Consider the following 14,862-nt stretch of genomic DNA (forward strand, 5'->3'; position numbering starts at 1 on the left):
AAAAAGCAAAGGACATCCAGGGGACACTGAGGTAGTGAGTCAAGCTCAAGGAACTACTTATCAAGTCATTTCTGCTGTTTTATTAGTTTTTTTCTTTCTTTTTTTTACCTGCTGGCAATCATAATTCATTTTCCAGACATATTTGTATCTAACCTTGTTGTGTCGATAGTTTTTTTCTGCTTCGATCAGTTTTGCAAAAATTAAATTGACATCTTTAATGCTTCTGTGCCCCCCACAAGCAGATTGCAAACTATTAAAGCATGCAGAATCTTACCAGGCATGTACACACTTTTATGCAGCACGAGTAATGGAGAGTGTTTTTGTGTTGAGTATGTTTGACGTAAAGACTGAGTGGAAGAGAGAGAGAGAGAGAGAATGTAATTACAAATGTAATAACATTCTCAACAGCAACGAAAAAATGTTCTCTATTTACTTCCCCTCTTATAGGCTCTGTGGAACAAGTATAGTTCCACAGTTAGAAAATATGTTTCATGGAAGGCATATGTGTGCAATATTATTATTGCTTACACACATGTGACGAAGCTTCTGATTTCATTAAAGCAGGGTCATGTAAATTGTGCCACTTTTCTATTTGGCAGGGACACTTGCAGTGTTTCAGACATGACTCTGTGTTTTCTCAGTTCAGCCTCTCAAAGAATGCAAAGACTGCAGCTTAAGACCTTCACGGATTTAATGTACCATACTTCTAATAATGCACTGAAGGCAACATATCCCTCGTCGCCTACAGTATAGCTGGGCTATTTTCTTTAACGGACACTAAGTATACTTACATTTTTATAAATCACAGATGTGCCTACCAGCATTAGACACCCTGACATTACTGAAGTAATGGTGCATAAAGAAAGTGCTTTTCTTATCTGACTTCTATGAGCTAAGATCTGAAAGACTTACATCAGCTGACAGCAATGACAGCTGGAAGCGATCACTACATAATCCTCCTGTCGTGCCCTATCAACAACTCTCTCTAGTCTCCTTCCAGTTCTACAGCTAGATAACCAGATACGTTCCTGTGGGGTTTGTAAATATGCAATTTTAGCTGTTCACAAACAGTCATACAAACTTCATCACATGTCAGTGTCAAGCTGTTCAAATCCGATAAAAGGGTTAAAATCAAGATTCTTAAGCTCTGAACATCATTAATCAACCCAGGATTAAACTTTGTTATAACTAATGCCATGGCTAACAGCAATATTGGAAAACACAAAGTTATACTTCTATTTGATGTTTTATGTCATCCCCTTTCCCTTTACTCCAAGTCCCTCTTTTAACTCTGAGATCTTTTATCCGATTACTCGTAAAGTAATCTGTCATTGATCATTCAACTCACTTCGATTCAAAAAAACTTTATTGATCCCGAAGGTTGGCCCGAAAGGAAATTGGGTAGATCATGTGCAGATGTTTGAGATTCTAGACTTCTCTACAAATGCAAATAAATTCACTCAGATATAATCACACTTGTGATGTTGTGACATAAGTACCAGAAAGTAAACTTTTAATTATTTTCAAAATAATGCTTGTTTTTTAAAGTCATTAGATGTATGCTGTATAATCATTCTACAATTGAAACAGAACAGTTAAAATAATCCTTGAAAGTCCAAAATTACCATCACATTCATGCTTACAATTAGTGTAAGTAATATTCTGACCACAACTGTATCTCCAGGCTTGCCTTCTTTCAACAATGCAATATTGTCACAGTTAAGAAAATCCTTACAGCATGTTCTGATAGGTCCCTGAAAAGCTTTCAGCTTGTGCAAAATGCCACAGAGGTCATAGTTCTCTCATATTCATGTCTCTTCATTGGATCTCTGTTATATGCAGAATTTAATCTAAAATCCCTCCTCTAACATAAAGTTCTAAATGACCAGTCCCATCATATCTTAAAGACCTCATAGTACCATATTATCACAATACAGCACTTTGTTCTCAGAGTTTGGCTGACTTGTGAGTTTTTGAAAGTAAAATGGGAGGCAGAGCCTTCAGCGATCAGGATGTGCTCCTCGTGAGTTTGGGCTCAGGAAACCTCTCTCCTTTTATTATTGGGCTCTAAACTTTCCTTTTTGCTTTTAACTTTAGCTCATGTGACCCTGAACAATCCTTTAATTAGGCTCAGGCTGTTGGTGAATTGCCCAGGATGCACTGAGCTCCTCTCTTCTAATTTCCTCTTTCACTCCCCATGCATTTATAAGCCACAACTGCATCTCATTTCCATATTTTATACTTCCTCCTCTTTGTCCGTGCTCTCTTTGGATCTTTCTGCAGGTATCTCTGGCTCAAGTGTTGTCTCCCCTTTCTTTCTGTCCTTACTTTGTTGTCACCAGAACCATGGTGGCCGCACTCCAAAGACTGCTCTTCCTGTTAAAAGGGAGTTTTGACGTTTGACTTCCAACTATACCTGTAATGCCTAAAAAAGGAAACTGACAAGCTGACTTTCTCTTTTATTATATTTTAAGATATTTGCCTCTATTCACTGGCCACCTTATTAGAATCACAAGTTCAGCTGCTCATTGAATCAAATATCTAATCAGCAAAATCACACAGCAGAAACTCAATGCATTTAGGAACGTAGACTCGGAATAGATGACATTCATGTGACTTGAATGTGACATGGCTGCTGGTGCCAGACCTGCTGATCTGAGTATCTGAGTATCTGATCTGCTGATACTGGGATTTTCATGCACAGCCATCTCTAGGGTTTAGGAAGAATGGTCCAAAAAAAGAAAAAAAAACATCCAGTGAGCAGCAATTTTCTGAGTGAAAATGATTTGATGATGCATTAGATCAGAGCAGAATCAGAATCTTATCAGACTGTTTTCAGCTGATAAGAAGGCAATGTGATTTACATGTATGCAGATGAGCATCTCTGAAAGCACAACATTCAAACTGTGAAGAAGGTGGTCCAGAGCAACAGAAGACCACTCCAGGTACCTGGGATGATGAACCTTGACGAACACAACTTGGATCCATGTGGATCCATCCGGCGTTGTATCAGTGGTTTAGGCTGCTCGTGGTGGTGGTGTAATGGAGTGAGGGACATTCCCTTCCCATAATTTTGGCTCCTTAATACAAATTCAGCGTTGTTTAAATGCAACAGCCTACCTGAGTGGTGGTTTTGACATGTCCATCTTCTGATGGCTGCTTCCAGCAGGATAAGACATGTCACAAAGCTCAAATCACCTCAAACTGGTTTCTTGAACATGACAATGAGTTTATTGTACTCAAACAGCTTCCACAGTCAACAGATCTCGACCCAATAGGTAAACGGTTATCAAACAAGCTACTGAAAGGGTGTGTGGAAATTTAATTAAAGCACACTAAAGTTCCCATCTTCATAGTAATACAGGAATCTCTCACAAAGAACAAGAGCTCGGTTCAGTGATCCATATTTAGCCAGGAGTCAAAGAGAATGATGGATGGCAGTGGCACAGGAAAATAAATGATATGAACCTTTAACAAATAAGACAGATCTTAAATCATTTACTTTAACGAAAACAGACTGCTACCGTGACACTCCAAATAGTACTTCTACAATGAGCTCATCACGTGTCATGACTAACCCGATGAACATTTTCTATGGATCTTAAATTATTTTTATTACATGTTAATAAGTAAATACCCGCACTTAAGCTTCATATATATAACTATATTATAGTATTTTTTTTAAAAAGGTTAGAAAACATTTACATCAATTTACACCTGAAGGCCTCTGAATGTCATCTCAAGTCATTCCCTTCTGTTCTATTAAAAGCCACTGATGTGGATAAATCCCTGAACTGATTTATGATCTTTGAAGGCACACACTGAACTTGTCTTTTTGTCTGAGAAATACTGTAGCGTTAAATCTCTAGGCAATATGTAATTCATTACAGTGGTTAGATAACCATGCAGGAGTTTCACAAAAGAACGTAATCAAATAAATTTCTCACAGGGAGAATTTGTTAGACGAACCACTCGATCTGAAGTCTGTACTGAGGTCTGAATATGAAAACTGTTGAAAAATTATGTTCCTCCTGTCAGTACTCTTTGTTTCATAAATATTTATACTGCTCCGTACTGGGAGAGCATCTTCTTATTTTCTCAAAACACAAAGAATGTAGATGTAGACGTTCATTGATTTTGTCGATTGTGATTAAAAAAAAGCTCATTCACTAAGAAAAATTCAAGAAAAAGTCTTTTAATCCAAAAATAAAGTGCAGCAGTTCCGGTGTTAATCCTGAGGACCTTGAAGTGAAAGCACAAGGGAAGGGTAGACGTAAAACTAAGCAGAAAAGAAAGAAAATGCTAAATCTTTAAAATCAAAGGAAGTTCTGCTCATTGAAATGTAATAAAAATGTTCCTGTATGTACTTTTTTCTGCCTCATTAACTCTTATTTCCTGTGAGGATGCGCCTGATAAGAAGAAAGTACAAAGTAGGGCTGCTCAATTAATCGAATTTTAATCACGATTACGATCAACGATCATTAAAAATAACTGAGCCGATTATTAGCCCCTCCCTCATGCTTTACTCTCGCGCCGCTCCGTGTGGCAAATCGAGCGCAAATCGAGCGCACCTCTCTGCATTTCGAACACGTGTCACAACAATTAAGAACAGCGGTCCCCAACCTTTTTTGCGCCACGGACCTGTTTATGCCCGACAATATTTTCATGGACCGGCCTTTAAGGTGTCGCGGATAAATACAACAAAATAAAACTAGTTCCGGTACCGAAAAAAAGAACATTTATTCATAACACAGGTGAAAAAACCAAGGAAAAACCGAGTAAACGATAAACACGATAAAAACCCTGAAAACTATACATTTCACACCTGAGCCTCAACTCTCGCGGCCCGGTACCAAATGACTCACGGACCGGTACCGGTCCGAGGCCCGGGGGTTGGGGACCGCTGATTAAGAGGACCCGAGGGAAGCTCGGAAAGCTAAGCAGAAGTTATTTGGAGAGGAGAGTGACTGCTGTTGGTTGAAAAGAGAGGTAAAAAAAAAAAAACTTCAGTGGTGTGGAAACATTATGGGTTCACGGAGTCAGACGTGGATCAAGTAGACACAGTGTGTAAACTTTGCCACAGTGTCGTAGCTGCACCACAGAGCAACACTGCAAAGTTCACTAAACATAGATGTTTACATTTTTCATTTATTTTTTATATTGCAAACATTTGCACTGTTATCAGTATTTGCACACTATTTTATATTATTTTTTGACAATCTTTAAAGTCATTATTCAATACATTGTTGTTGTTAAATAAATATCGTCAAATAATCGAGATCTCAATTTCAGTGAAAATAATCGTGATTATCATTTTTGCCATAATCGAGCAGCCCTAGTACAAAGCATCCGACATATATGAGATCAAGCCATCCATGGTCTTGTTTAAAATTTAGCGACAGTCTTGAATAGATTGAAAAAAATATTAGAACATTGCTGCTTGTAAAGAATTGTGTTTTATCAGATGCTTTGCATGCACACAAACAAACTGAGGAGCACAAAGAATGAACGCAGATATGCATGTTTCATGCTCAGTGATTTTTTTTCCACAGGCATCCAAGTACATATCTCTGCCAGCCTTGTGTTTATTAGCTGCTTTCAAAATATTCTTGTTATCTAACTGATCAATTACAAAATATTCACCACATGCAAGGTAGCCTGACCGGTCTCTTCCACTTTAAATTATGCCTTGGACTGTGTAGGAGGTTGTTTTCTCAAGTGGTTTTGATGCAGAAGCTTTAACCTAAGTTAATCACCCTTTCCGATATTAGGCTGGCATCAAAGAACTCAGTGTAATGTGAAGCGGTCACTGGTAATAACATAATCTCTGTAAACATATTCCTGCATAAAATCATGTAGACTGTCTAGGCAATGGACAACACATACTGCATTTGCTCCCACAGCTCTCTGGTTTCTGTTTGTAGACATTTTGTAGGTACAGTACTGAACAATTCTGTCTGTGCATCCTAATGCAGTCCATGTAGAGAGCAGAAGAAGAGCGCACTGGTCAAAATACAATCTCTACTATTGTCTTGTCAGCCATTGTATGACAAGAGTTGCTTTTTATTAGCTGTTTTAATTATAAGCACATGTATACAAAGACTAGAAACACTGACTGGCATGTGGAACACAAGTGTTGACCTGGACATCGACATTATCCATTGTCTAAACATCCGCTGGCTTCATCAAAGCCCTCTAAACATTGTTTGCTTTTCTCAGCGGCTTAAGATACCAGACAATAGCTGGTGTTTTCCCAGATTGATTGAATAATACAGTGATGCGAACTCTGGAGGTCTGTCCAGCTTTAAACCTGCATTTCTTTATTGTTGTTATAAATTAGATTTACAGTGGAGGACAAACAAAGCTTAAGCTATTTTCACACATTCTCTGCATCCCTGAACTTCTCTATGACTTACCTGACAGATGTGCCCAGATCGGACATTAGCCAATGTTTAACCTGCCAGCTCCCTATTTACAAAGTCCATGTGATGTCAGATTAACCTGATATATTCACTGCTGGTGAGTAAGTCTTATGTTTGCTGCCTGGTGCACATTCAGGTCTCTCTCTCACCTCCTTTCTCAGAGAGCAAATGCATCTGAAATGGTCAATTTTCTGTTGTGGAAACTCCAGAAAACATCCCAGCCTGATTCTCCTGAAATTGTCCAAAGTTCATGTGTAAAATTGCCTTTTGTCACCAGATCTTTGATGTGAACTGGCTGTATTGAATCCGAATAGCCATTGTCCAAAACACCAGCAGCTCTTGTTTGTTACTAGCAACTGTGAGTACCACCTCCACTGTTTTCAACTGATCTGTAATTCATAATATTCTACTTTCTCGTTAAAACCACATTAAGAAATCATGATAACTACAAAAACAATCATCATCGTGAAACTCTGTCAATATAATGGTGTCAATGCATTTATATGCAAGTTTTTAGTGGACCAAATAAGAGATGTTGCCCTGAACACAAGACACTAATGAACTGAATAAATCTGATTCAGTGATTTAACTGATTTGATACTTGGTTATGTGACTGTATACAGTGCCTGCCAGCCTTTGAGCTTTGACTAAAGTGACTAGAATCAGCACAGGGAAATTTGATTTCTACGTCTCTAAAATTATACTTATGATGTTTCCTGGAAAAGAGCCTGGTTAAACAAAGTTTGCACATCCCGGTGACGAAGGTCAAGCTGCTTAAAATGTGGATATTTTCCTAAGGATTTATTGTTGGGAACAAAACCTTCAAAAGCCAATACATGTTAACCATTTATTCTATCATAGTATCTATTAGTGTCAAGTGGACACTAATGCTGGCCAATCAAATACATGGAAGGGTCGACACCTGGCATCATTATAATTATTTACCATTTTATTCTGCAAAAAACTATAAATTGCAAGAAATCTGATGACCTGTAAGAGTTATAAAACTGCCTCAAAGAAGATATCTTACTGTGCAAAAGGCCTCCGTGCCCCCTGGTAGCAAACACACACTGAGGGCTATTTTGGGTCTGCAGTTCAAAATTAGAAAATATTACCCTGTACTCATTATGACTTAATAAGATGAAATCAGGGCAGTTCTTTCACTTCTTTTGGTCCTTAGTGGTCAAAAATGACTTAATGTAGCTTTAAATACAAGCTACAGTCCATTTACGATCTGGCCGCAATTATCATCATTCAGTGGGAAATTTTCACTATCATTCCAGGCAATTTGGACCTTCACTATGGATGTGTGAGCAGTGTAAAAACATCACTGCGCAGATGTCTGTGTGTGTGTGTGTGTGTGTGCATGCAGAAAATACCGTGCGACTGGTCCTCCATGTGTCCCAGCGTTTCGATCTGCTCCACCAGGTCATTTGAGTTCCACTGACTCATCCCCAGCAGAATGGCGCTCTTCCCCTCCATAACATCTGCTGGGACACGCACACACAAAATGAAGTAAGGACAGTGCAGCAAAAACAAAGGCCTGTTCTTCTTTCTGCATATCAATAATATGCCAAGTTATTGAAGCTTAAACTGATCAAAGTGAAACAACATTAAAGGCTCAACTCATTTTGCCAGAGTAGACTTCTTCTCTGTTGCTTCCTGGCATCTCACATGTTCTCATGTAAAACTTTTAGCACTTCTTCTACCACCTTACACCTGTAGCAAATGGTCGACACTCTTACATTTTTATTTTGGTTTGCCAAACAGTGTAAGTTTATGCCAAATGCAAACACATCTTAGTGTGTGGCAGCCAACAACTTGGCAAATAACCAAAAGAAAAGCATAAATAGCTATTTATGCCTTTCATCGCCACATAAGTGAATCACAGACATTGTTTATTAATGTCTAAAACATTTGGCACTGCACACATGTCTGATAAGCACATACCTTTCACATTGACTTGCTATTGTGTTGTCTTAAATTGGGCAAATTGATCTTTCACGTAGCTGTTAGATGATCTGAACACCTGGAAAAGTCAGTTAATAAATTGTAGAGCAGCTGAAAGTGTGAATATTTTTAAAGCTAAATTTAGAATCTAACTCTTGACTTAGGGACATAACAGTTTCTATGGCAGGGATACTGCATTTGATAAATAATAAATACACCACTGGACCAAACCCAAGACAATATTCTGTGGTGTTAAGCTTTAAAAAGGTTATCTTATTATTGAGAACTTGGCAATTACATGCTTAAAAATAAGATATTGTTTATTGAATGGAAGACCAAGCACAAAAATGTTACTGGGATGTGTACTATCAACACAATAACTGGAAAATAAGCATCTGTAAAATGCAAAATATTTTTCAAATGCTGTTTTTCATGCAAAATAAATGTGATCCACGAGATCCAATAACATTTGTTAAGTCAAAATGAGTCACGAGATTGTTTTATTTTTGGTGTGCGGGGAGCCAACTTGCCTGCTGTGGACCTGGCTTGCATATGCTTCCAGCACACTGTGGAGTCATTTGTAACCTTAAACCTGCCAGTTGAAAGTAAATCTCAATTTTTTGCCATTAAGACCCGATTCTTGCGTTGGGCTCTTGGGCCCACTAACCTGAGCTCAAACATTTATTTAAAAAGAAATTGCATGTGATGGTAAAACAGTTCTACCAGATCCAGCTTCCTGTTTCACCAACGATGCTTGTAGCCTGCGTAACAGCTTATTAATGGCATTCTAGGAGAAACAGGCATTCTATCATGCTTCTTGCCTAGTTAGCAATGTATAGGGTATATTATATCAGTTTTATATTAGGTATGCTTTCTTTAAAACATAACTCACCACACTGTCATAGTAAATGACAGGCTCTACTCATCACAGATTGTCATCCAGGACTGTTTGAGATGGGCCCTGTCATGCATGAAGAAACACCTCTACCTGACAGACTTTTCTCCCTAACATCTTGGCTGGCAGCCCTGAGAGACTCTGACGTAGAGCTACAAGCTCCGTCTATCTGGATCACACAGCAGCCAGAGTGCTGGTCACAGTTTGTCTTTTGCTATCTGCTCTGATTCTTTCACCCTCTGTGCCCCCTCTTTCCACTTCAATTACACAGTACTGGGATGAATATAATGATGCAGAAACACACACAGACACACACAAACACACTCGCAGTTTCAGACACACAGACAAGCACTAAGAAAAGGGAAAGCACTAAGGAGGAGACGCATATTTGATCCAAGCAAAGCGTTTCAGGATGTAAGAGGCCAGGTTTTTGGACAGGGGGAGAATGTAAAGTGGGTTTTACACAAAACCATGAAAACACAGGTTACTGAATATCTGTGGAAGGGAGAGCAGAGCAACAATACTCATCCAAGAGGCTCCTCTGAGAAGCAAAATGTATTCACAATGAACAAAAAAACCTCCACTTAAGCTAAAATCAGCATGGCACAGAAATAAGCTGCACACAATTTCATCTGCAAATGAGTAAAATAGTAACACCAGCTCAGGAAATCAGGTGGAGCACAAGGAAATGTGCTGATAAGCAAGAGGGTAGTAAAGCCATTTATGTCCACCGCATCTCTGGCTTCTGGAGTATACGAAGGAACAGCTAAATCGGATTTGAAGAACAGGTATAAAGAGGAATGGAAGTGTGAGATTTGACTGCAGCTGACAGCCCTGAGGGAGGGAAAAAAGAGATTTAAAAACATCTCTCAACCTGTCAGCTCGCAGTCAGTTGTTGTCAGAGTGGAAGCTGCCTCGATTGACCCTGACCACGCCGGTGTTTTAACAATTCTCAATTTCTTCGTCTCATCAGAATGAGTTGGTTGCAGGAAAGGAATACCAAAATACTACTTCGGGCTTTATTTTAGGTCCATTCAACTTCCGATGACTTGCTACGAAAATGAGATTGCTTCGGGGATTATCCAACAAAATGGTATAAAAAGGATGAGTCGGGTAAGTAGGCTGCTGAAGATGGATGGCACTGAAGTATCACGCGCAGGTCACATCCAGACAATAAATATGTGATCAATTATACAAAAGCCAAAAAGTGTATAAAGGATGTGTAGACACAAGTTTATGCCTGAAGAGGAAGGTTTTAGTTTTTCATCGTGTACTTCAAAGTTATATCAGCCATCTGACTTTTTGTTGTTGAAGGCATATTAGAAATATTTAAATCAAGTCTTTTAATGTGTGAATTATCTGCTCTGTCAGTGTGACCTCCTCTTTACACATGATTTTCTTGAATTCAAACAGTTTGACAAAAGTATTGCGTGATTTGAACAACTGATTTTATCAAAAGTCCCTAAGTATCGATTCCAAATATTAAACTTGATTCTTTTCTCTGGAACTCTCAGTATGAGGTCCAACGAGTGGCTGATGAGAGTGAAGATGATTAGAGAGTTGAGAGAGACAGCAAATCCACAGAGGACAAATAAAGTGGCTGATAACCATTTCTGTGATTAAGAAAAAAAAAAAAACATCTAACCAAGTCAAGATCAATCTCGTAGAGGTATCATTACCGGTACTAAGGTCTACAATCAAGAGACACCTGCATGAATACAGACGGTTTATGACAAGCTGCAAACCCCTGGTTAGATTAATGAACAGGAAGAACGGATTTGAATTTGCCAGAGAACACCTAAAAGAGCCTGCACGACGCTGGAGAAATTCCTCACGCAAATGAAACCAAGATTAACTTTTTAACTTGTATCAGAAAGACAAGAAGAATAAAGTATAGAGAAAGAGAGAAGCATGCTGCATTATCTGATAACATGGGGGCAGCAGGGTGCCAGTTTAGCTCGATGGGATAAGCAGGTAATCATATCTTGCATAGCTGAGAGCAGCTGGCCTGGGTTCGAATCTGACCCACGACCTTTTACCACATATCTTCCCCTCTTTCTCTCCCTCTGCTTTCCTGTCACTGTACCTTTTTAAATAAAGCTGAAAAAAAGAATGGTGGCATAGCTATGGCATGTACAGCTGCCAGTGGAACTGGGTCATTAATGTTTATTGATGATCGGTCTCCTGATAGAAGTAGCAGAATGAATTGTGACATGTACAGATTCTCTGCTCAGATTCAGCTAAATGCTGGAAAACCGATTGGACAGCGTTTCAAAGTACAAATGCATAACGACCCAAGCATGCGGCAAAAGCAACTCCAGAGTTTCTGAAAGCAAAGAAGCTGGATGTTCTTGAATTGTTCGTCAAGCCCCTCTGAACATGTGGAGCTATTCTACAAAAATAGCTGTAATTCCTGCAATAATTTTGTTAAAACCATTGAATTACAGCTGAAAGTCTGCACTTCAATCACATCTTGATTGCTGGGTTTAAAATCCCTTGTGGTGATGTACAGAAGCAAAATTACAAAAGAAAATGTCCAAATTTCAATGGACCTGACTGCAATTGTACAATCAGCTACACTAGCTGAGCTACTCAGCTTGTTCACAACTAGCGAAGTGTAGAGCTTGGCAATACATGAAAACATCTCTCCCATGCAGCCATATCACCATTCAGCCCTTCACCATAGCAACAGGGGTCGCCAGCGGTGGACATTTAATCTGACATTAGAAATCAATTTTGATTAATTATGTGATATAACCTTTTCAGAATTTAGCAGCCTTGTCACTGCTGCCCCAAACTGCTGACTGCAGTGACCCTGAAGCTGCATGATCAATATAAGCACTCACCATTACTTTGATGATGAATCTGTTCTTCTTCTTCACATCACAAACTGGGGGTTGGGGGAGGGGGGGGCAGTATAAGAGGAGGAAGTAGGTGTAGCTCCTGCAGGGGCCCTGTAATTTTTAGTGACTGACATTCTATGTTGGTTGCTGCATATAAGCAAATGTCCAAAACTTACAGTTTTTTAATATTACTTTGTCTTTTTCTTTGGACAAGTAATCATCACATAAGCCCTGGAGGGCCCTAAACCAAACTAAAGATAACTACTCGATTACTACACTGTTTATTATCTCTATTAATAGAGGATGTGTCACGATCCTGGGATGTTTGACCCAGCGCTTTGAGTTTTAATATATTCTCATGTTTATGGTTTATTTTTTAAATTCATTTAGTCATCTTAATCTCCTCGGTCGCTCAGTTATAGTTCTTTGTTTATTAGACTCCCTCTGTGTCGTCACCCCCTATGTTTAAGTCTCCTTTGTCGGTTCATCATGTTGAGTCTGCTTGTCTTAACCTGTCATGTTTCTTGTCTTCGTGTCCTATGTTGTCAAGCTCGTGCCATGTCTCTCTTCTATTATGTTTTCTGTTTTATTTTGAAAAGGTCTGGTGTCCCATGTGTGTAGTTTCACTTCCCCTGTGGCGGCATTATGTTTATTCTAATCACCTGTTTCCCCATGTGTTTCCACTTCCCCTGATCACCTCCTGTGTGCATTTAGTCTGTGTGTTTTCATTCATTCCTCATCCAATCGTTTGCTATCCTGCCATGTCATGCCATGTTTCCAGGTCTTCATGTATTCAAGCCAAGTAGTCACGCTTAAGATTTTTTCATGTTTATTTTCTCCTCACCATGTTTTTCCATGGTTAAGATGTTTTATGTTTTCTTTCTAGTTTTCCCCAGTTTAGGTTATTGTTTTTGCTCAAAATTATTTCCACCCTTTTATTTTTGTACTGCTCAATCAGCCATAATAAACTACGCGTTTTCTGTTAGAATCAAGTTTTGTTTTTGCGTGTCTGCATTCGGGTCCTCCGCACTCCAAACAGTCTGCTTGAGCCAGACTTTGACCAGATGTTATTAAATGCCACTACAAATGTACAAAGACTGTGCAAAAGAGCCCTGGTTTGAAGCATATCCACTCACAATCAAATTAGATTCTAACCAAATATAGTTCAGGGAGTACACAACAACATAGTAATGCAAGTCTGACTTGCATTAAAACCCAATTTACAACCAAAACAGTCATATGTTTTAATATCCTGTCAGGCTCAGTCCTCTCGCTATTTAAATTAATGTCGCAAATAACAAATCAGGATTAACACACAGCAAATTTGTTAACAGCTCACATCAATAAACAATCGAGTTGGCATTCACCTAAGCAGCCAGACAGTAAAAATAGTCCTGATGTAAAAAAGGAAAACTAAATAAACTAAAAAATAACTGACTTCTCCTCATTGTGTATGCAACTCAATTGCTTTTGAATGCAAGATCCTTAAACAAAAGTCGAGATGTATTTATATGCCAAGGTCTGTATTATGCATTCTAACAAGAAAATATAAATGTGATCAAATGTAAATGTGGTAATTGTGATATCATCTAAATCAAAATAGCCCGGCATGTCTCACAGCGAGGAGGACAAGGAGGAGGAAATCAAACTGTTTTGACCTAAAGAACTGTTATAGCTCATCAGGAATTTAACGGTACCACAGCTGACACTTCCGGTCATTAACCGCAATAGAAATTTTTCTTTTACTTATAAATTGTTTTCATTTTTTTTGTCTGCTTGCATTCATTTTTAAAATACTAATGATATGGTGCTGAAGGGGTGAGAGGCTGAAGTGGAGGTGCAGGATTGAGAGAGACAAAATTTTTCAATTTTACTACTACAGATGGTGTAAAAAGAGGAAATGAAAGCAATTCTCACACATTTACACACACTGCTGTTGTTGGTAATACAAAAACAACACTTCACGTTGCAGAGAAACAGACTGCATTTCTACATTTACGTCTACAGCATGACACAGCACAAACCACTCTGTGATGCAGGAAATCTTAATCATGTTTCATTCCATTTAACACCCCAAATGTATTTTATTGTTGGGGATTGGTGATGAGAAATGCCATTAACTGCAGCTTTTCTGCACTGCATTTTCATTTGGAAACAAAAGAGCCAAGAAGAATCGCAGCATTGTCTCTTAAACTGTTACCCTCAACCCAAAACAGACCAGTTATCGAATAAAACTGGACTAGGTTTAGTCTTACTAAGCAATTTTAATTAGAATTGCAATGTTTAGGTTTGCACAACTTATTCAGCAACGCAATCTTTTTCTAAGAGTAATAACTCAAAGAAAAAGCCTTTATTCTATTGGCTTGCTCAAACTGATGATGTCCCATCATGTTTCTGCATGTGGTTTCTTCACTGCAGGCAGAGCTTCAAATAATTTAACAATTTGAAAGTATCCTCTTGAAATGAATCGGTAAAACTCCTCCTAAGCAGAGTGGTTTGGATTTTCCTTGTCTTCTCTGAGGATAAGCTTCGAATGTCTTGTAATCTCCTTTCACTGGAGAGCTTTCTGGATTTGAATTGGAGGTAAACTTGAGGTTTACCTGCCTCTGGTGGAAAATTAATATTTTATGCTCATCGATGAAGCAGACTCCAGAGCATGAGGTGGACGTTCATGAATCCGCTCAGCATCTTCACCGGATCTTTGTGGGTGTCTGCACGTCAGCCTGGGAAACTCTGTGACCCCCAGTGTGTG

The 14,862-nt window shown here is 38.8% G+C and overlaps 1 protein-coding gene across 3 annotated transcripts in view; it reads right to left on the bottom strand.

Annotated features, from left to right (window-relative positions):
• Positions 1-14,862, bottom strand: part of pitpnm3 (PITPNM family member 3) — a 162,033-nt gene that overhangs the window by 64,074 nt on the left and 83,097 nt on the right. For 2 of the 3 annotated variants that reach the window (XM_023152912.3, XM_023152911.3), the window contains exon 3: positions 7,802-7,912. In XM_023152912.3, coding sequence (XP_023008680.1) covers positions 7,802-7,912 — 111 coding nt within the window. The remainder of the gene's footprint in view (positions 1-7,801; positions 7,913-14,862) is intronic. The other variant, XM_004558176.5, reaches the window with a different exon arrangement.

The sequence above is a fragment of the Maylandia zebra genome, linkage group LG14, assembly GCF_041146795.1.
Source record: "Maylandia zebra isolate NMK-2024a linkage group LG14, Mzebra_GT3a, whole genome shotgun sequence".
Taxonomy (NCBI): domain Eukaryota; kingdom Metazoa; phylum Chordata; class Actinopteri; order Cichliformes; family Cichlidae; genus Maylandia; species Maylandia zebra.